Source organism: Peromyscus maniculatus, chromosome 20 (assembly GCF_049852395.1).
Source record: "Peromyscus maniculatus bairdii isolate BWxNUB_F1_BW_parent chromosome 20, HU_Pman_BW_mat_3.1, whole genome shotgun sequence".
NCBI lineage: Eukaryota > Metazoa > Chordata > Mammalia > Rodentia > Cricetidae > Peromyscus > Peromyscus maniculatus.
This window is the reverse complement of record NC_134871.1, coordinates 52087098-52109037: the sequence shown is the minus strand read 5'-3', so window position 1 is coordinate 52109037 and position 21940 is coordinate 52087098. Positions and strand designations below refer to the sequence as shown.

The 21940-nt window shown below is 43.6% G+C and overlaps 1 protein-coding gene across 8 annotated transcripts in view; it reads left to right on the top strand.

Moving 5' to 3' along the window:
• Tcf20 (transcription factor 20) overlaps nucleotides 1-21940 on the top strand; it is a 183931-nt gene that overhangs the window by 127561 nt on the left and 34430 nt on the right. For 7 of the 8 annotated variants that reach the window (XM_042265023.2, XM_076556429.1, XM_076556431.1 and 4 more), the window contains exon 2: nucleotides 3633-9431. In XM_042265023.2, coding sequence (XP_042120957.1) covers nucleotides 3669-9431 — 5763 coding nt within the window. In that variant the 5' untranslated portion in view covers nucleotides 3633-3668. Of the gene's footprint in view, nucleotides 1-163; nucleotides 891-3632; nucleotides 9432-21940 lie in introns of all 8 variants that reach the window. The other variant, XM_076556428.1, reaches the window with a different exon arrangement.

The window sequence follows — 21940 nt, the reverse complement described above, 5'->3', positions numbered from 1 at the left end:
TTTTTTTTTTTGGTTTTTCGAGACAGGGTTTCTCTGTGTAGCTTTGTGCCGTTCCTGGAGCTCACTTGGTAGCCCAGGCTGGCCTCGAACTCACAGAGATCCGCCTGGCTCTGCCTCCCAAGTGCTGGGATTAAAGGCGTGCGCCACCAACGCCCGGCTACAGGTAGCTTTTAAGTGTCTTCCAGCTCTGCTTTTAGATTTGATGATACTTCTCTCTCACCCCTTAGCACTATCTCTGCATATGCGAGCTCTAGCTTAGTTCTGTAAGACCTAGTTTTTAAACCATTTCATCATCCATGCACAATGTCTGCTTCTGCTCCTGTTTGAATGACATGAAGATTATAACAAGGAACGTCAGTCTCTGCCCTTTAGGAGTTTACATTTTAGGATGAAAGGAGAGGTAAGACAGTAAACACTTCTTTGCTTTATTTGACTGTACTGCAGCTGTATTGTGAGTGAGGGAACAAAGTAGGGGAGGAAGGAGGAACAAAGGTGAAGGTGTGTAGTACTGTTTTAAATAGGATACCCAGGAGGGAGGCATGGCTAACTGGTAATGCTTGTCCGGAGACTGAAAAGAGGTGAAAAGGACAGGCCGTGTGGCTGGCAGGAAGCAGGTGGTGTATGTGTGGAAGTGAGCATGGTAAGCAGAGCAGTGTGTTGGTGGCCTGGCCCAGAGCAAGGAGATGGTGAATGCCTATAGGCAGCTCCATTTTAACCTCCTTTAAGGGGAACTAAGAAACTAGCTTCATAGACCATTGTGGGATAAGTGTATTAGGACTAGCTCATGTATATTCATAAACTTTCATAACTTCTTTTAAAAATAGTTTGTTTTTAAAGTCCTTTGAAGAAGTTTGACCTTGACTCTGAGAAGGAGACAAGCCCAAGCAAAGGTAAAAATCAAATCAATTTAGGAGGCTGGAAAGATGGCTCAGTTGGTAAGAGCATATACTGCTCTTACAGAATACCCAGGTTCCATTCCCAGCACCCACTTCTGTTAACTCAATAACCACCTATAACACTCCAGCTCTAAAGTTTCCAACATCCTATTCTGAACTCTACAGGCTCCTGCACTCAAGTGCACATACCCATACACAGATGCACATATATCCATATAACTAAAAATAAGTATTAAAAAATCTATTTAAATAAGAGGGTAATACATTAGTAAAAATGCAGAAATGGCAGCTCAGTCAGATAACTGGAAATCTGGGTCCTGGGTGTATACATAAAGCACACACACACATCTTTTCTTTTCTTTTCCTTCCTTCCTTCCTTCCTTCCTTCCTTCCTTCCTTCCTTCCTTCCTTCCTTCCTTCCTTCCTTCCTTCCTTCCTTCTTTCCTTCCTTCTCTCTCTCTCTCTCTCTTCTCTCTCTCTCTCTCTCTCTCTCTCTCTCTCTCCCCCTCCCTCCCTCCCTCCCTTCCTTCCTTTCTCTCTCTCTCCCCCCTCCCTCCTTCCCTCCCTCCCTCCCTTTCTTTCTCTCTCTCTTTCTCTTTCTTTCTTTTCTTTTTTTTTCCCCTTGAGACAGGGTTTCTCTGTGTAGTTTTGGTGCCTGTCTTGGATCTTGCTCTGTAGACCAGGCTGGCCTCGAACTCACAGACACCTGCCTGGCTCTGCCTCCCAAATGCTGGGATTAAAGGCGTGTGCCACCACTGCCCGACTCTTTTTCTCTCTTTCTTTTCCTTCCTTTCTTCCTTCCTTCCTTCCTTCCTTCCTTCCTTCCTTCCTTCCTTCCTTCCTTCCTTCCTTCCTTCCTCCTCCCCTCTCTCTTTCTCTTTCTCTTTCTCTTTCTCTTTCTCTTTCTCTTTCTCTTTCTCTTTCTCTTTCTCTTTCTCTTTCTCTTCCCCCCCCTCCCTCCCTCCCTCCCTCCCTCCCCCCCCCTCTCTCTCTCTCTTTCTTTCTTTCTTCTTTCTTTTCCTTCCTTCCTTCCTTCCTTCCTTCCTTCCTTCCTTCCTTCCTTCCTTCCTCCTTCCTTCCTTCCTTCCTTCCTTCCTTCCTTCCTTCCTTCCTTCCTTCCTTCCTTCCTTTTCTCTTTCTCCCTCCCTCCCTCCCTCCCTCCCTCCCTCCCTCCCTCCCTCCTTCCCTCCCTCCTTCCCTCTCTCTTTCTCTGTCTCTGTCTCGCTCTCTTTCAAATTAGGATTCTTTCTTTTTTTGAGACAGAGTTACTTTGTGTAGTCCTGACTGTCCTGGAACTCACTGTGTAAACCAGGCTGGCCTCGAACTCACAGAGCTCCTCCTGCCTCTGCCTGTGGAGTGCTGGGATTAAAGACGTGTGCCACCACGCCTGGCTACATTTCAGGATACACATTTTTATGTAATGTATGTATGTATGTATGTATGTATGTTTTAGATGAATGATTGGTTAATTGATTGGTTTCATATTTATTTTATGAATATGAATGTTTTACATTTATGTATGTCTGTGCACCGTGTGTAGCCTGATACCTTCAGAGGTCAGAAGAGAGCATCAGATTCCCTGCAACAGGAGTTAAGGATGATTGTGAGCCACCATGTTGGTGTTGGTAATCAAACCCAGGTCTTCTCTGCAAGAGCAACAAATGTTCTCTGTGTATATGTGTGCTATATATATGTCTGTACCCAAGAAGATCAGAACAGGGTGTCAGATTTCCTAGAACTGGAGTTGTACATTGTTGTAAGACAGTCACTAAACCCAGGTACTTTTAACCTCTGAACCATCTTTCCAGCCTTGGATATTCTTTCCAACTCTTTATTTTTGTTGTTCTCTGCCATAGGAATAATAGTAATAACCGAATGGAAAGCCACATGAAAAGTACTGAAACTTCTCAGAAACTTCCAGAAGTTTGAAAGACTAGTAACTGCTATTCTCTGGCCTATATCTAGCACTTAATAACTGGAATTTTTTTTAGAAGCATAAATATGTATTTGTAATAATACCTGAAAATTGAAGCTAGGTGGTCAAGAGGGGTACTTTGGACACAGTTTTATGTCAAGAAGAGGTCAGTCAGATCTGATGTTTATATGGGTGACTATAATATAAGGAATCCATAGTAATAAAGAGTTGAGTGTCTGAGAAGGTAATCATCATGGGCAGTTGGTAATTACAGTCAACTTGAAGTGGTGTACATTCGAATCTGAGGACCTGGCTTTGGTCTCGGGATAGTTCTGTTTCTCAGTCAGTGAGTGGAGTAGGTGTGGATAGCCCCTGATAACTGCCTCATTATTTGAGTTATCTTACTTTAGTGGTCAGTCTAATGAATGAAAACAAAGAGATGAAAGTGGTGTTTGTCACCCTTCCCCACTGTAACTGAAGATTAAGAAATGTGTTTTTTGTTGCTTGTAATAGCATCCCAATATTTATCCCAGTTGAATATTTACCCAAGTTGAATTTTTAAGGCTTATTTATCTAATAGTGAAGTTTTTACAAGATTATGTTGAATGTATTCATATATACCTAGTATTTTCTTTGTTGTGTTACAGACACCTTTATTCTTTTGACCATTTCTCTGCTTATTTGCATTATCAGAAATAGCTAGAATAAGGAAAAAGGAGATGAAATTTAAAGCAGTAGGCTTTATCTGGTCATTGGGTTATTTATTTTGTTTGTACCAAGCATATGTATGTCTCATGCTTTTCTTTCTTTTTCTTTTGTAGGAGGGCTGTTGGCCTGCTGCTGTGCTGCTGAACAGTATGCAGTCCTTTCGGGAGCAAAGCAGTTACCACGGAAACCAACAGAGCTACCCACAGGAGGTACACAGCTCATCCCGTCTAGAAGAGTTCAGCTCTCGTCAGGCCCAGATGTTCCAGAATTTTGGGGGAGCAGGTGGTGGTAGTGGTAGCACTGGCAGCAACAGTACTGGACGGCGAGGAACAGCAGCTGCTGCTGCAGCGATGGCTAGCGAGACCTCTGGCCATCAAGGCTACCAGGGGTTCAGGAAAGAAGCTGGAGATTTTTACTACATGGCAGGTAACAAAGACCCTGTGGCAGCAGGAACTCCACAGCCTCCTCAGCGAAGGCCTTCTGGTCCTGTGCAGAGCTATGGACCTCCCCAGGGGAGCAGCTTTGGCAATCAGTATGGGAGCGAGGGTCATGTGAGCCAATTTCAAGCACAGCACTCTGCCCTTGGTGGTGTATCTCATTATCAGCAGGAGTACACAGGGCCTTTCTCTCCTGGGAGTGCTCAGTATCAACAGCAGGCCTCTAGCCAACAGCAGCAGCAACAACAGCAGCAACAGCAACAACAACAACAGCAGCAGCAACAACAGCAGCAACAGCAGCAGCAGCAGCAACAAGTACAGCAGTTGAGACAACAGCTTTACCAATCTCATCAGCCTCTGCCCCAAGCCACTGGACAACCAGCTTCTGGCTCATCCCATCTACAACCAATGCAGAGGCCCTCAACTCTACCATCTTCTGCTGGTTATCAGTTAAGAGTGGGTCAGTTTGGCCAACACTACCAGTCTTCTGCTTCCTCCTCTTCCTCCTCCTCCTTTCCTTCACCACAGCGTTTCAGTCAGTCTGGACAAAGCTATGATGGCAGTTACAGTGTGAATGCTGGATCTCAATATGAAGGGCATAATGTGGGTTCTAACGCACAGGCTTATGGAACACAATCAAATTATAGCTATCAACCTCAGTCTATGAAGAATTTTGAACAGGCAAAGATTCCACCAGGAACCCAGCAGGGGCAGCAGCAGCAGCAGCAGCAACAGCAGCCACAACCTCCTCAACAGCAGCAGCAGCAGCAGCAACAACAGCAGCAGCAACAACAACATCCTCCCCAGCATGTGATGCAGTACACCAATGCTGCCACCAAATTGCCCCTGCAAAGCCAAGTGGGACAGTACAGCCAGCCTGAGGTTCCTGTAAGGTCCCCTATGCAGTTCCACCAGAACTTCAGCCCTATTTCTAACCCTTCTCCAGCTGCTTCTGTGGTTCAGTCTCCAAGCTGTAGCTCTACCCCATCTCCTCTCATGCAGAGTGGTGAGAATCTCCAGTGTGGGCAAGGCAATGTGCCCATGAGTTCCAGAAACCGAATTTTACAGCTAATGCCCCAACTCAGTCCAACCCCATCAATGATGCCCAGTCCTAATTCTCATGCTGCAGGATTCAAAGGGTTTGGATTAGAAGGCGTGCCAGAAAAGCGCCTGACGGATCCTGGGTTGAGTAGTTTGAGTGCTCTGAGTACTCAAGTGGCCAATCTTCCTAATACTGTCCAGCACATGTTACTTTCTGATGCCTTGACACCTCAGAAGAAGACTTCCAAGAGGCCATCATCATCATCTAAGAAAGCAGATAGCTGTACAAACTCAGAAGGTTCTTCACAGCCTGAAGAACAATTAAAGTCCCCTATGGCAGAGTCATTGGATGGAGGTTGCTCCAGTAGTTCAGAAGATCAAGGTGAGAGAGTGAGGCAACTAAGTGGCCAGAGCACTAGCTCTGACACCACCTACAAGTGTGGAGCTTCAGAGAAAGCTGGCTCCTCACCAACACAAGGTGCTCAGAATGAGGCCCCTAGGCTCAGTACCAGTCCTGCAGCTAGGGAAGAAGCTGCCTCTCCAGGTGCTAAGGACACGCCACTGTCTGAGGGGAACACAAAAGTAAATGAGAAGACAGTTGGGGTGATTGTCTCCCGGGAAGCCATGACAGGTCGGGTAGAAAAATCTGGTGGACAAGATAAAGGATCCCAAGAGGAGGATCCTGCTGCCAGTCAGAGGCCACCTAGCAATAGTGGTGTAAAGGAAGCCAGCCACACATCACTTCCACAGCCAGATCCTCCAGGAGGAGGGAGCAAAGGAAATAAGAATGGTGATAATAGTTCTAACCACAATGGAGAGGGGAATGGCCAGAGTAGCCACTCAGCAGTAGGCCCAAGTTTCACAGGCAGGACTGAGCCTAGCAAATCTCCTGGAAGTTTGCGCTACAGTTACAAAGAAAGTTTTGGGTCAGCTGTACCACGAAATGTCAGTGGTTTTCCTCAGTATCCTTCAGGACAAGAAAAGGGGGATTTTGCCAGCCACGGGGAACGAAAGGGTAGAAATGAGAAGTTCCCAAGTCTCCTACAGGAAGTGCTTCAGGGTTACCACCACCATCCTGACAGAAGGTATCCTAGAAGTGCTCAGGAACATCAAGGGATGACTAGTGGCCTGGAAGGAACTGCAAGGCCCAACATCTTAGTCAGTCAAACCAATGAATTAGCCAGCAGGGGCCTTCTCAACAAGAGCATTGGATCCCTGTTAGAAAACCCCCACTGGGGACCATGGGAAAGGAAGTCAAGCAGCACAGCTCCTGAAATGAAACAGATCAACTTGTCTGACTATCCCATTCCCAGAAAGTTTGAGATAGAACCTCCATCATCGGCCCATGAGCCTGGGGGCTCCCTTTCTGAAAGGAGGTCAGTGATCTGTGATATTTCTCCACTAAGACAGATTGTCAGGGACCCAGGGGCTCACTCATTGGGACACATGGGTGCTGATGCCAGAATTGGGAGGAATGAGCGTCTCAACCCAAGTTTAAGTCAATCAGTCATTCTTCCAGGCGGGTTGGTGTCCATGGAAACAAAGCTGAAATCCCAGAGTGGGCAGATAAAAGAGGAAGACTTTGAACAATCCAAATCTCAAGCTAGTTTCAACAAGAAATCTGGAGACCACTGCCATTCTACTAGCATCAAGCATGAGTCTTATCGTGGCAATGTCAGCCCTGGAGCAGCAGCCCATGATTCCATTTCAGACTATGGCCCACAAGACAGTAGGTCTACACCAATGCGGCGGGTCCCTGGTAGAGTTGGTAGCCGGGAGACTATAAGGGGTCGAACCTCTTCTCAGTACCATGACTTTGCAGAAAAACTGAAGATGTCTCCAGGCAGGAGCAGAGGTCCAGGAGACCCTCATCACATGAATCCACACATGACCTTTTCAGAGAGGGCCAACAGGAGTTCTTTACATGCTCCTTTTTCTCCCAACTCAGAAAGCCTGGCTTCTGCTTACCATACAAACACCAGGGCTCATGCTTATGGGGACCCTAATACTGGTTTGAATTCCCAGCTCCATTATAAGAGACAGATGTACCAACAGCAACAAGAGGAATATAAGGATTGGACCAGCAGTTCTGCTCAGGGAGTGATTGCTGCTGCACAGCATAGGCAAGAAGGGCCGCGGAAGAGCCCACGGCAGCAGCAGTTTCTTGACAGAGTACGGAGCCCCCTGAAAAATGACAAAGATGGTATGATGTATGGCCCACCAGTAGGGACATACCATGACCCAAGCACTCAGGAAGCTGGGCGCTGTCTCATGTCTAGTGATGGTCTGCCTACTAAAGGCATGGAATTGAAGCACAGCTCTCAAAAGTTACAAGAATCATGTTGGGATCTTTCTCGGCAGACTTCTCCAGCCAAAAGCAGTGGTCCTCCAGGAATGTCTAATCAGAAACGGTATGGGCCACCCCATGAGACAGATGGACATATACTAACTGAATCTACACAGTCATCCAAACCTAGTAATGTAATGCTACGGCTTCCAGGTCAAGAGGATCATTCTTCTCAAAATCCTTTAATCATGCGGAGGCGGGTCCGTTCTTTTATCTCCCCTATTCCCAGTAAGAGACAGTCACAAGATGTAAAAAACAGTAACACTGATGATAAAGGGCGCCTCCTTCACCCATCAAAAGAAGGTGCTGATAAGGCATACAATTCCTACACCCATCTTTCTCACAGTCAGGATATCAAGTCTATCCCTAAGAGAGATGCCTCCAAGGACCTTCCAAACCCAGACAATAGAAACTGTCCTGCTGTTACCCTCACGAGCCCTGCTAAGACCAAAATACTGCCCCCACGGAAGGGACGGGGATTGAAATTGGAAGCTATAGTTCAGAAGATCACATCCCCCAATATTAGGAGGAGTGCATCCACAAATAGTGCTGAGGCGGGAGGAGATACAGTCACGCTGGATGATATACTGTCTCTGAAGAGTGGTCCTCCTGAAGGTGGGGCTGTGGCTACTCAAGAGGCTGAGATGGAGAAGAGAAAAGGGGAGGTGGGATCTGACCCAGTCAGTGCAACTAGCCAGGAATCAAACATTGAAAAGCCTCTTCCAGGGCCTTCGGAAGAGTGGCGTAGCAGTGAGGATGACAAAGTCAAGACAGAGGCACATGCAGAGACAGCTCCTACTGGAAAGGAACCTTCTGGTACTATGACGTCCACAGCTTCACAGAAGCCTGGTGGTAACCAAGGGAGACCAGATGGTTCCCTGGGTGGGGCAGCACCACTAATCTTCCCTGACTCAAAGAATGTAGCTCCAGTGGGCATATTGGCCCCTGAGGCAAACCCCAAGACTGAGGAAAAAGAGAATGAAACAGTCATGATTTCACCCAAACAAGAAAGTTTCCCCCCAAAAGGGTATTTCCCATCAGGAAAGAAAAAGGGGAGACCCATCGGTAGTGTGAATAAGCAAAAGAAACAGCAGCAGCCACCACCTCCACCCCCTCAACCCCCTCAGATACCAGAAGGTTCTTCAGATGGAGAGCCAAAGCCAAAAAAGCAGAGGCAAAGGAGGGAGAGAAGGAAGCCTGGGGCCCAGCCAAGGAAGCGGAAAACCAAACAAGCAGTTCCCATCGTAGAACCTCAAGAACCAGAGATCAAGCTAAAGTATGCTACCCAGCCACTAGATAAAACTGATGCCAAGAACAAGTCTTTTTTCCCCTACATCCATGTAGTAAATAAGTGTGAGCTTGGAGCTGTTTGTACAATCATCAATGCTGAAGAAGAAGAACAGACCAAACTGGTGAGGAGCCGGAAGGGTCCGCGATCTCTGACCCCTCCCCCGAGCAGCACAGAAAGCAAGGTGCTCCCAGCTTCATCCTTTATGCTGCAGGGGCCTGTGGTAACAGAATCTTCTGTTATGGGGCATCTTGTTTGTTGTCTCTGTGGCAAGTGGGCCAGTTACCGGAACATGGGTGACCTCTTTGGACCCTTTTATCCCCAAGATTATGCAGCCACTCTTCCGAAGAATCCACCTCCTAAGAGGTCCACAGAAATGCAGAGCAAGGTCAAGGTTCGGCACAAAAGCGCTTCTAACGGTTCTAAAACAGACACTGAGGAGGAGGAAGAGCAGCAGCAGCAGCAGAAGGAGCAGAGGAGCCTGGCTGCTCATCCTAGGTTCAAGCGGCGCCACCGCTCAGAAGACTGTGGCGGAGGTCCTCGGTCCCTGTCCAGAGGGCTCCCTTGTAAAAAAGCAGCCACTGAGGGCAGCAGTGAGAAGGCTGTTTTGGACACAAAGCCCCCTGTCCCTACCACTTCAGAAGGTGGTCCTGAGCTGGAGTTACAAATCCCTGAACTACCTCTCGACAGCAATGAATTTTGGGTCCATGAGGGTTGTATTCTCTGGGCCAATGGAATCTACCTGGTCTGTGGCAGGCTCTATGGCCTACAGGAAGCGCTGGAAATCGCCAGAGAGATGGTGAGTAGGAGAAACCCCTTATCAGCTTGGGTTCTGATTACTTCACTTTGGCTTTCTTACACCTTAGTCTTCATTATGTATCACAAGTTCTTTCCTTGACCCAAATGATAAAGAGAAAAGGAAGTGTTTTGAAAAGGTATAGCTTATATTTTCATCAGTAATGTATCTATAGATTGTAAACTTAAGTTTCTGCCTATATAGCTTTGAGGAAGCAAGGGTCCCTGTTTTACCCCTTCTCCACCTTGGTTCCTGCTTGTTAGGGTCATTCACTTTCAGCAGTGCAGGTTTCATAAGTGTGTCAGCTAGTTCTGAGGAATATTTTACTGCCATTTATTTGGTTAATTTTTAGAAGTCAGTTTTCTTTTTTTTTGTTTTTTTTTTTTGTTTTGTTTTTTGTTTTTGTTTTTTTTTTTTTGAGACAGGGTTTCTCTGTGTAGCTTTCCGCCTTTCCTGGAACTCACTTGGTAGCCCAGGCTGGCCTCAAACTCACAGAGATCCGCCTGCCTCTGCCTCCCGAGTGCTGGGATTAAAGGCGTGTGCCACCACTGCCCGGCCAAGAAGTCAGTTTTCAACAAGTGGTGCTCACAGATTGCACTATGATTATATCTCCTTCTTTCTAAAGCATTTCATTGCTTTAGGTTTTGTTTAATTTAATTTGATGTGGTGAGGGGTTTTACTGTGTAACCCAGGCTGACCTTGAACTCACAAGCCTCTTGTTTCAGCCTTCCAAGTTCTGGGATTGCAGGTGTGAACCACCACGCATGGTGTTTGCTCTAGGTTACTAAATCAGTTTCATTTGGTGCTGCTGCTTTTTTTGTTGTTTGTTTTGTTTTTCAAAACTGTCTCTGTATAGTCCTGGTTGTCCTGAACTCTGTCATTCAGGCTGGTCTCAAACTCAGAGATCACTTGCTTCTGCCTCCCAGGTGCTGGGATTAAAGGGGTGTGCTACCACAGTCTGACCCTTTTTCTTATATTAGACTTTTATTTAGAGGAGCATCATCCTTTAGTAGTTTGTTTTTGAACATTTTTAAGTTTGGTGGTTTTTTTTTTTAACTCAAAAATACTCCCCTTCCTTCCTCCCTCCCTCCCTCCCTCCTCCCCCCTTCCTTTTTTCCTTATTTAAAATGTCTGGTTGTTCATGACTGTCCACTCTGGAGAAAAAGTTGTTAAATTATTATTTAGAAGTCTCTGTTACAGTATGGACAAAGCATTCACTGTGTAGACCTTGACATCTTTCCACTTGTTATCAATATACTCCCTTAGGGAGGACAGTTCTAATGAAGTTGGATTAAGTTAGGGAATTTTACTTCCTCTCTCAGACTTTGAACTTGTGCTCCCATTTTCCAGCCCCACCTCACATACACCCCTTTCCAAGGACTGGGCCTTCTTAGGTTCTGTGCCACAGGTCATTTCTCTTTCTAGTTGTTCCTCTTGTTTTTGTCTTGTTTTGTTTTGTTTTTTCGACAGGGTTTTTCTGTGTAACAGCCCTGATTGTCCTGGAACTCACCTTGTAGACCAGGTAGCCTAGAGCTCACAGAGATCCACCTGCTTCTGCCTTTCTAGTGCTGGGATTAAAAGCGTGTGCCACCCACCACACCTGGCTAGTTGTTCCTCTTTACACTTTGCTCTCTGCTTCCTTTGAGCCCACGTGATCATTTATCTCCTAATCCAATTTCCAGCTTTCAGAATTTGTATGTTTTCTTACATTCTTTATATCCTCCTTAGCCTCTTGTCTTAGTTAGGGTTTCTATTGCTGTGGTAAAACACCATGACCAAAAGCAACTTAGGAAGGAAGGGTTTATTTCATCTTACAGTTTGTAGTCCATCATCCAGGAAAGTCAGAGCAGGAACTCAAGGCAGGAACCTGGAGGTGGGAACTGATGCAGAGACCACAGAGGAATGCTGCTTACTGGCTTGCTCAGTGAAAATTGCTTATATAATTCATGACCACTGGCTCAGTGGTGGCACCACCTACAATGGTTCTGGCCCTCCCACATCAATAACTAAGTATAAAGCACACCGCAGGGGGCTGGAGAGATGGCTCAGAAGTTAAGAGCACTTGCTGCTCTTCCAGAGGACCTGAGTTCAATTCCCAGCAACCACATGGTGGCTCACAACCATCTATAATGAGATCTGGTGGTATTCTCTTCTGGTGTGCAGACAGAACACTGTATACATAATAAATAAATCTATTATAACAAAAAATGCATAACAATAACAACAACAAAAAGAAAAACACAGACTTGCCCTCAGGCCAGTCTGGTATAGGCCTTTTATCAATTGAAGTTATCTTCCCAAATGACTACCTGTATCAATTTGACATAAAAACTCGCAGTCTACCTGGTGAGTTTACTCTCTTCCTTTTTGAGAAGATACCATGTGTGTAAACTTATTTCAGCCTACTATATTTAATCAGCTTATTGGTCACCAATAATCAGGCTAAATCCCCACTCTGTGCTTAAATCTGTAGTCAAGTGTTACAGAAAGTAAAAGGCACTTTATAAATGATGCAGCTACCTTAAATCACAATTAGCTCCTTCCTCTAAAGGGTGAACAGTGAACAGCATTTAAGTGAAAACATTAAAATTGCTACTCAGAATGTTAGCCTGCTCTTTGTCAGATTTGATCCTAAAATAAAATCTGGAATGTTATAATTGGAACAGATACATCAAATATGGTAATGTCTTTCCTAATCCCCCTTCTGTCACAATTTAGTGACTGAATGGTTAAAAAACAAAACAACACAACACCCCCCCCCCCCCCCCAGCATTTCATGGCCCCTGAGATAGTTCAGCAGGTAATGGTGCTTGGTGCCAAACCTGAGTTCAATCTCTGGGACCTACATGGTGGAAATACTGAAAGTACTTCTAAAAAAAAAACACAAAAAGAACTGGAGTTGCAATCATAACTGTTTCAGAAGTGCTTTAATTTTATTCTTTAAAGGATAGAAATTTGAAATGCTTCATTTGAGGAGAATGGTGTAAAGAAGGTCATTTGTAGTAGATTTGAGCTGGAGCTCCTTTTTTAGGTTTGACATGCCTCTGCCCCTGCTCCATCAGGGCTGCACATCTCATTCTGGGACAGCACCAGTAATTGACCACTCTTAAGGCTCAGACTGCAGCTTTCAGCTTATTTCCTAACTCATCTTCTGCTTACTTTACATTTCACCTTATGACTAGAATGCTAGCTTTATATTTTAAACTTAACTTTTCAATACACTTGAACATCTGTATTATTCTTGGTCAGCTACCCAGTAAAATGAGAAGAGGAAGAGAAAATAATGTCATTTTATTAAACTTAAAAGTCAAGTTAATTGGCTGTCATGCTAATGCTTCTTCCTTCTTTCTTTCTTTTTTTGGAACAAGACCTATGTAGCATAGGCTGTCCTTGAATTCCTGTTCCTTCTGCCTCAACTTCCTAACTGCAAGGATTTTAAGTAGTCATTCCCAGAGGCAGGCGGATCTCTGTGAATTCGAGGCCAGCCTGGTCTACCAAGTGAGTTCCAGGAAAGGCGCAAAGCTATACAGAGAAATCCTGTCTCTGAAAAAAAAAAAAAAGTCACTCCCATGACTACTGACTGGATCTGTGTGAGTTTGAGGCCAACCTGGCCTACATAGTGAGTTTGCAGGCTTGCAGTGGTAGTAAAGACCCTGTCTCAAAAAACAAACAAACATGCCCTCAAACAAACAATCCCAGCCCTCAGGAGGCAGTCAGGCAGATCTTGGAGTTTGAGGCCAGACTACTCTACAAAGTGAGTTCCAAAACAGCTAGGGCTTGCTACAGAGAGAAACCTTGTCTTGAAAAATAAAAAACAAAACAAAATTTGATGAAGCCATTAATCTCTGTGTGTAAGAAGTTCAAGGAACTCTGTGGTAGTGAATTTAAACTTTCAGTTTGACCTCATCTATTACCTCTAAACACCTTTTTGAGTGTTTCTGTGAGGAGTTTCCAATGAGGTTTTAAGTCAAGAAGATCTACCAAAGGCTGAATAGAGTCTGCCTGGTAACGGAAGTTGTTTAACCCAGGGACTCATACATGCTGTGCAAGTATTCTACCACTGAGTTATAGCTCTTGTGCATAATGAATTTTTTGTTTTGTTTTGTTTTTTGAAAGGGATCCTTCTACATAGCCCTGGCTGTCCTGGAACTCACTGTACATAGTAGACCAGGTGGGCCTCAAACTCACAGAATCCACCTGCCTCTGCTTCCTCAGTACCAGGATTAAAGGTGTGTGCCCCTCTCCCCAGCCCTGTTTTTGTTTTAAAAACTTATTTATTTTATGTGCATTTTTAAAGATTAATTTATTTATTATGTTCTGTCTGTATATTTACCTTCACGCCAGAAGAGTGCCATGTGGTTGCTGAGAATTGAACTCAGGACCACTGGAAGAAACTCAGTCAATGCTCTCAACCTCAGAGTTATCTCTCCAGAACCTAGTTTTTGTTTTTTAAGTAAACTTTTTCAAAATTCTAGCATTATAATGGAGACCCAAACTAATTAAGAATATGTGGTATATCTACGGACTACTTCAGGACAGAATGCCCTTCTACCACTTTCTAATTCCTGCCCTCCCTCAGTTAATGAAATGTGAACTCTAGAGGGCTCAGTATGCTTTTAAGGTAATCCTAGTGGCTTTCAATTGATGGACATTTCTAGACCCCCTAGATTTTTTTTAAACCTAGGAACTATGTGGCCAGGTTTATATATCAGGAAGAAGCTCTGGAAAGAGGAAGGAAGACGTGAGCGGCAAGTAGAGCAGTTGAAATGAATGTGCACCATAGCCGATGCCATCTGAATATGAAGGAGAAAAGACAATCAAAAGGGATGGACTCAAGAAATGTTTTAGGATTTATAGTGGGTAGATCCTATACTAACTAGGTAGGGCAGCTAAAGGTAAGTGAAGGGGTCCAGGGTATAGCTGCTAAGGTTCTAGCTTTTCTAGCAAGTGGCTAGGGTGGGTGGGAGGGTGCATAGAAGGACGCCACTAATGGAAAAGAGGAAACAAGCTTAGAGCTAATGTGTTGTGAAAACTAGATAAGCAAGCATTTCAGCCCCAAAGACCTGTTTCAATCAGCGGTAGGGCTTTAGTATAGAGTTTTAAAATTAGAACTAATTTTTTACTTAGTTTTTCAAATAAATGTAAAAATAGTGAACTTTAAAAATTAAAATTTTCTTTTAAGAGAAGGGAGGTGTCATGGTACTCCTGGGGAGTTGAGAGAAGCAGGGGTTGTTTTTTCTACCACATAGGTCCCGGGGATTGAACTCAGATCATCAGGCTTCATAGTAAGCGCCTTTATCCCACTGAGCCATCTCACCAGCACCAAAATGTAAACTTTTAAAACTAAGTTGAAAGAAAAATAGGAAATCATAAGATCTGTATGGCTAAAAAAGAGAGCAAAGAACTTGTTATTCTAATTATCTTTTTTTTTTTTTTTTTTTGGTTTTTCAAGACAGGGTCTCTCTGTGTAGCTTTGCGCCTTTCCTGGAACTCACTTGGTAGCTCAGGCTGGCCTCGAACTCACAGAGATCCACCTGGCTCTGCCTCCCGAGTGGTGGGATTAAAGGTGTGCGCCACCACTGCCCGGCTCTAATTATCTTATAAGCTACATTATAATGTGGTTGCAAGAGGGGACAGGTAGGGCAATTTACTGATTTCTAGCTGAGCATTGTGTCACATACTCTGCACTTGGGAGGAGGATCAGGAGTTCAAGGCCATCCTTGGCTACATAGCCAGCTTGAAGTTAGTGTTGGCAACATGATACAAAACAAGTATAGCTGTTTGGGGGTTCTTTTTGTAACTTTTTTGCAAGATAGCTCACAGCATAGTATTAGGAAACTAAGGTTGCATTTAATTGTGGTGAGAGCTGAGGTGAAACAATCCTTTTACTGGCCTCCAGACCCCTCTCTGTTTTGCATAGTAGCAACTGTTTCCCAGAGTTCCTAGAATGCAGCTTTAAGGCCTTTGAACATTGAATTGGAACTAGACATAGTGAATTACTTTACTGTTTAGTCAAATGGGCTTTGAAATGGAAATTGATGCTATAGATGCATGCTTTCTTTAAGGGCCTGGCATAGTTCCCCTTACAGGAAATGGAAGGAGATATAGGGAAATGTAAAAGAGAAGACAGGACTGCATCTGATACAGTGATGGCCTAGGGTCACATTACTCCTGATTCAGGAAGTAAGCCAGGTTTGGTAGAGTTATTTGGGCTGTATATACTTAGGATCTGATGCTTAATTAGAAAAAAAAAAATTGGCATATACTGTCAAGAAATGAATAAGGAGAACTTAAAAGCTGCCCCATAGTTCATACAGATGGATAAATTTCTATCCCAATGTGAATCTCAAAAGATAAAAATCGCTTGGATAGAAGTGGAACCCACCACTACTGACATTTCATCCCTCTTACATGTTTTGCTAAAAGGGCAAAGGGAAGTAGATACTAGTAGAAAGAAATACTTTCAGGTTAAATGCTATTTGTTTAACAAGTCTGGCCCATTGTAACTGAATCTGTGGATGTGTCTGGGTATTTTTAGACTTGAAAACTATGAAATTTTGGTTCAGATGTCAGCCCCCTATTTTGATTAAAAGTTACTTTATACAGAATTATTTTGAAGTGCTTTAGCAGGGTAATAATTAGAAGCAGAATGATAATTGCTAGATGATTTCCTTTGTTGAATTCAGTAGATTTTTCAGTTGCAGAAATAAAAATACGTTAATACACTGAAAGGATAGCCCCGCAGCAAAAGAATCTGTTCACTGGTTTGAGACTTTGCACTTCCTGTTGCAGAAAGCGGGCCTGGATGCTTAAATTCACCTTTATTCTTGAAAGCACATTTAAGGTGAAGCATGGTGTAATCCTAGCACCTGGTAGGCTAAGGCAAAAGAGAAGATCATGGTTTTGAGGTTAGTTTGGGCTACATAGTGAGACCTTGTCTTTAAAAAAAAAAAAAATAGACCAGCCAAAACCAAGCAAATACATTGATGTCAAAATCAACTCACCTGGTAATCTGTTCTCCACTTTGTGACAGTAAGTGTTACTTGGAACTCACATTTTATTAACACCTATTACACATACACTTAGTCTTTACTGTTCTGTCTTAGTCACTGCAGTAGCCACAGGCTTGTCTGCATTGGGACTACTTGCCCAAGTCAGGTTGAGTTTCTTAGCACATGTCCAGAATCACAGCATGCAAGGACCACAGCACTTAAATGGTGTTAATGTAAGATAAGTTGAAGCCACTCTTTTAAAAAATTAATTATTTTTTTGTGCATGTGTGTGCGCGCGTGTCCCTTTGTGAATGTATGTCTCATGTGCCATACACACACACACACACACACACACACACACACACACACACACAAGGAAGTCAGAAAAGCGTGTCCTGGAGCTAGAGATACAGGCAGTTGTGAGTTGTCTGACATGGGTGCTGGAAACTGAACTTAGATCCTCTGGAAAGGAGGAAGTGCTCTTCCATCTCTCCAACCCTAGAGCCACTTTAGAAATAGAAAGATGTGTTTTGATAATGATAATTTAAATATATATATATACATATATATACATATAGCCAGTCTTCAGGGAAAATAACGCATGAGAGTTGGACAAGCTTAACTCTTTGTCCTTGTTTTTGAAGTGTAGTATGTCAGGCAACTTCATATAAGTTCTGCTTCTGTGCAAGGTTTTATTCATAAGTTTAGTGTCTGCCTTTTGGGGAACACGTGAGTCCTAAAGCTGGTGATGATGGTGGCAGCAGACTGCCATATTAAGAGGGTGTTTCCTGTGTAATAGCATGACCTTATGACACTCTGAACTCAAGTTCTAGGTCTGCCAGTCCAGCTGTTAAAGCCTTATAGCCAGAACATACAGGTGCTAGTGTTTCATACCTTGCTTTCTACCCTATCACCCATAATAAGCCTGGAGATAGACTATATTCTGTTGATTAATGTTTCCTAAATAACTCAGATCTCTCTATCTCATGTCTCCAGTCACCCCCTTGGCTCCAACCTTCATCCGTTTATCAGAATGACATCTTCACTGGTTTCCCTATGTTGTCATTTGACTGCATCAGTCCATTCTCTATGTTGAGCAGGTCTTTCTTCTCGTGTGTGTGTGTGTGTGTGTGTGTGTGTGTGTGTGTGTGTACATATTTTCACAGATATCACAGTCTCTAGATGTTAGGTGTCCTTTTGCTTATCATTCTCTGCCTGTTTTTTCTGAGCCAGGGTGTGTGTGTGTGTGTGTGTGTCTCTCTCTCTCTCTCTCTCTCTCTTTTAACATTTTTTTCTTTCTTATTTTTTAATTAAGAATTTTTTTTCGCCGGGCGGTGGTGGCGCACGCCTTTAATCCCAGCACTTGGGAGGCAGAGCCAGGCGGATCTCTGTGAGTTCGAGGCCAGCCTGGACTACCAAGTGAGTTCCAGGAAAAGGCACAAAGCTACACAGAGAAACCCTGTCTCGAAAAACCAAAAAAAAAAAAAAAAAAAAGAATTTTTTTTTCATTCATTCTATATACACAGTGGATCAAAGATCCCCCTCCTCTCACCACCCCCTAGCCTCACCCTCCCAACCCACCCCCACTCCCCCCATAAGAATTCAAGGCCTTCCATGGGGAGGCACATCCAGTAGAGACAAGTCTAAGTCTCTCCCCCTGCCCCAAGGCTGCATGAGGTGTCCCATCATAGGCAGTGGGCTCCAAAAAGCCCCTGCATGCACCAGGGATGGACTCCAATCCCACGCCAGGGGGGCCCCCCCAAGCAGATCAAGCCACACAACTGACTTGCCACACAGAGGGCCCAGTCCAGTCCCATGCAGGCTCCATAACCATTGATCCAATCTCCACGAGTTCCCACTAGTTCAGCCCGGTCCTCTTTGCAGGTTTCCCTATCATGATCCCAATGCACCCACTCATTGAATCACTCCTCCCTCTCCCCACTGGACTCCTGGTGCCTGGCTGTGGATGTCCACATCTGCCCCCACCAACCACCAAATAAAAACTCTGCGATGACAGTCAGGGCATTCACCAATTGTGGGGCATTTACCCACCAACCCCACAGCTCCTCAGAGTTTTCTTGAGTGTGAGCAGCAGGAAATATTAGATAAAAGGATTTATTGCGGAGAGTCTTGTGGAGATAAACAGAAAATAAAGGATAGCCTCGAGAGGGCCTGGAACCTTTTCCAACGGGCCCCAACTGTCTCTGCCCCAGGGTTTTTATAGAGACGCCAAGGGGTGTAGCAAAAGACCTCCTTCCCCAGCACAGCCAAGTGCAGACCATCTCAGACACCTGCACTCAGGCCCGTGGTCCTAATCATCCTCTATGCGGACCTGCTGGGTAAAGCCACGAGGAACCCGAGAACGGGCTCCCACAACCAATCCCATCATTCACCAATCCAATCACCAGTGTAAGCCAGCTCAGTTCAGGCACTCTCTCCACCATTTCCAGCAGTCCAAGCCGGGGTCATCGCTGGGGACCCCCAGTAACTCCCCCAACACGGGGCCTCCCCCATCCTTATGGTATCTCCCTCACTGCTCTCCCACTCCATCCCTGTTCCAGCTCAACCATCTCATTCTCCCATGCTCTCATTCCTCATCCCCTACCCTCCACTTCCCATCCCTCATCCTCAGTCCACCTGTGGAGATCTCATCTATCTCTCCCTCCCAGGGTGACCCATGCGTCCCTCCTTGGGTGTCCGTTCCCATCCACCGTCCCCCCATTAGCCAACCTTTCTGGAGTTGTGGGTTCTTTGCATTACATCTAGTAACCACTTATGAGTGAGTACATACCATGTTTGTCCTTCTGAGTCTGGATTACCTCACTCAGGATGATATTTTCTATTTCCATCCATTTGCCTGCAAATTTCATGATGCCATTGTTTTTCTCTGCTGAGTAGTACTCCATTGTGTATGTGTACCACATTTTCTTAATCCATTCTTCAGTTGAGGGGCATTTAGGTTGTTTCCAAGTTCTGGCTATTATGAATAATGCTGCTATGAACATAGTTGAGCATGTGTGCCTGTGGTATGATTGAGCATTCTTTGGGTATATGCCCAAGAGTGGTATAGCTGGGTCTTGAGGAAGATTGATTCCCAATTTTCTGAGAAACCTCCATACTGATTTCCAAAGTGGCTGTACCAGTTTGCACTCCCACCAACAGTGGAGGAGTGTTCCCCTTGCTCCACATCCTCTCCAACATAAGCTGTCTACAGTGCTTTTGCTCTTAGCCATTCTGACAGGAGTAAGATGGTATCTCAGAGTCGTTTTGATTTGCATCTCCCTGATGACTAAGGATGCTGAGCAATTTCTTAAATGTCTTTTGACCATTTGAAAGTCTTCCTTTGAGAATTCTCTGTTTAGCTCTGTAACCCATTTTTTAATTAGATTGTTTGTTACTTTGATGTCTAGTTTCTTGAATTCTTTATATATTTTGGAGATCAGCCCTCTGTAAGATATGGGGTTGGTGAAAATCTTTTCCCATTCTGTAGTCTATCTTTTTAAGTCTTATTTATTATGCCCTTTGCCTTAAAGAAGCTTCTCAGTTTCAGGAGGTCCCATTTATTAATTGTTTCTCTCAGTGTCTGTGCTACTGATGTTATATTTAGGAAGTGGTCTCCTGTGCCAATGCATTCAAGACTACTTCCTGCTTTCTCTTCTATCAGGTTCAGTGTAACTGGTTTTTAGATGAGGTTTTTGATCCACTTGGACTTGAGTTTTGTGCATGGCGATAGATATGGATCTATTTGCAATCTTCTACATGCTGACATCCTGTTATGCCAGTACCATTTGTTGAAGATGTTTTCTTTTTTCCATTGTACAGTTTTGGCTTCTTTGTCAAAAATTAGGTGTTCATAGTTGTGTGGTTTAATGTCAGGGTCTTCAATTAGATTCCATCGCTCCACATGTCAGTTTTTATGCCAATACCAAGTTGTTTTTATTGCTGTAGCTCTGTAGTAGAGCTTGATGTCAGGGATGGTGATGCATCCAGAGGTGGCTTTGTTGTACAGGATTCTTTTAGCTATCCTGGGGTTTTTGTTTTTCCAAATGAAGTTGAATATTGTTCTTTCCAGGTCTGTGAAGAATTGTGTTGGGATTTTGATGGGGATTGCATTGAATCTGTAGATTGCTTTTGGTAAGATTGCCATTTTTACTATGTTAATGCTACCTATCCATGAGCATGGGAGATCTTGCCATTTTCTGATATGTTCAATATCTTTCTTCAGAGACTTAAAGTTCTTGTCATACAGAACTTTAAGAATGTCTTTCACTTGCTTAGTTAAAGTTATCCCAAGGTAATTTATATTATTTGTGGCTATTGTAAAGGGTAATGTTTCTCTGAGTTTTTTTTTAATTTTTTTTTTTTAGTTAATCTTGTATCCTGCCATATTACTGAAATTGTTCATCAGCTGTAGGAGTTCTCTGGTTGAATTTTTGGGGTCACTCATGTATACTCTCATATCATCTGCAAATAGGGGAAGTTTTACTTCTTCCTTTCCAATTTGTATCTCCTTGATCTCCTTTTGTTGTCTTACTGCTCTAGCTAGAACTTCAAGGACTATATTGAATAAATATGGGGAGAGCAAGACAGCCTTTTCTTGTTCCTGATTTTAGTGGAATCACTTTGAGTTTCTCTCCATTTGATTTGATGTTGGTTGTTGGCTTGCTGTAAATTGCCTTTATTATGTTTAGGTAATGTTCCTTGTATTTCTGATCTCTCCAAGACCTTTATCATGAAGGGGTGTTGGATTTTGTCAAAGGCCTTTTTAGTGGCTAATGAAATGATCATGTGTGTTTTTTTTTTTCTTTCAGTTTGTTTATATGGTCTATTACATTGACAGATTTTCTTATATTGAACCATCCTTGCATCTCTGGGATGAAGCTTACTTGATCATGGTGGATAATTCTTGAAGTCAGTTTTTATTGGAGTCAAAATTTTATTGAGTATTTTTGCATCTATGTTCATGAGGGAGATTGGTCTGTAATTCTCTTTCTTTGTTGCATCTTTGTGTGGCTTAGGAATCAGAGTAACTGTAGCCTCATAAAAGGAGTTTGGTAACATTCCTGTTTCTATTGTGTGGAACAATTTGAAGAGTATTGATATTAGCTCTTTGAAAATCGGGTAGAATTCCGCATTGAAACCATCTGGTCCTGGGCTTCTTTTGGTTGGGAGACTTTTAATGACTTTCTATTTCCTTAGGGGTTATTGGTCTATTTAAATAGTTTATCTGGTCTTGATTTAACTTTGGTATGTGGTACCTATCCAAACAATTGTCCATTTCTTTTAGATTTTCAAATTTTGTGGAGTACAGGTGTTTGAAGTATGACCTTATGATTCTCTAGAATTCCTCTTGTCTGTTGCTATGTCTCCCTTTTCATTTCTGATTTTGTTAATTTGGATGGTCTCTGCCTTTTGGTTAGTTTGAATAAGGGCTTGTCTATCTTGTTGATTTTTCTCAAAGAACTAACTTTGTTTCATGGATTCTTTCTTTGTATTTTCTTTGTTTCTCTTTTATTGATT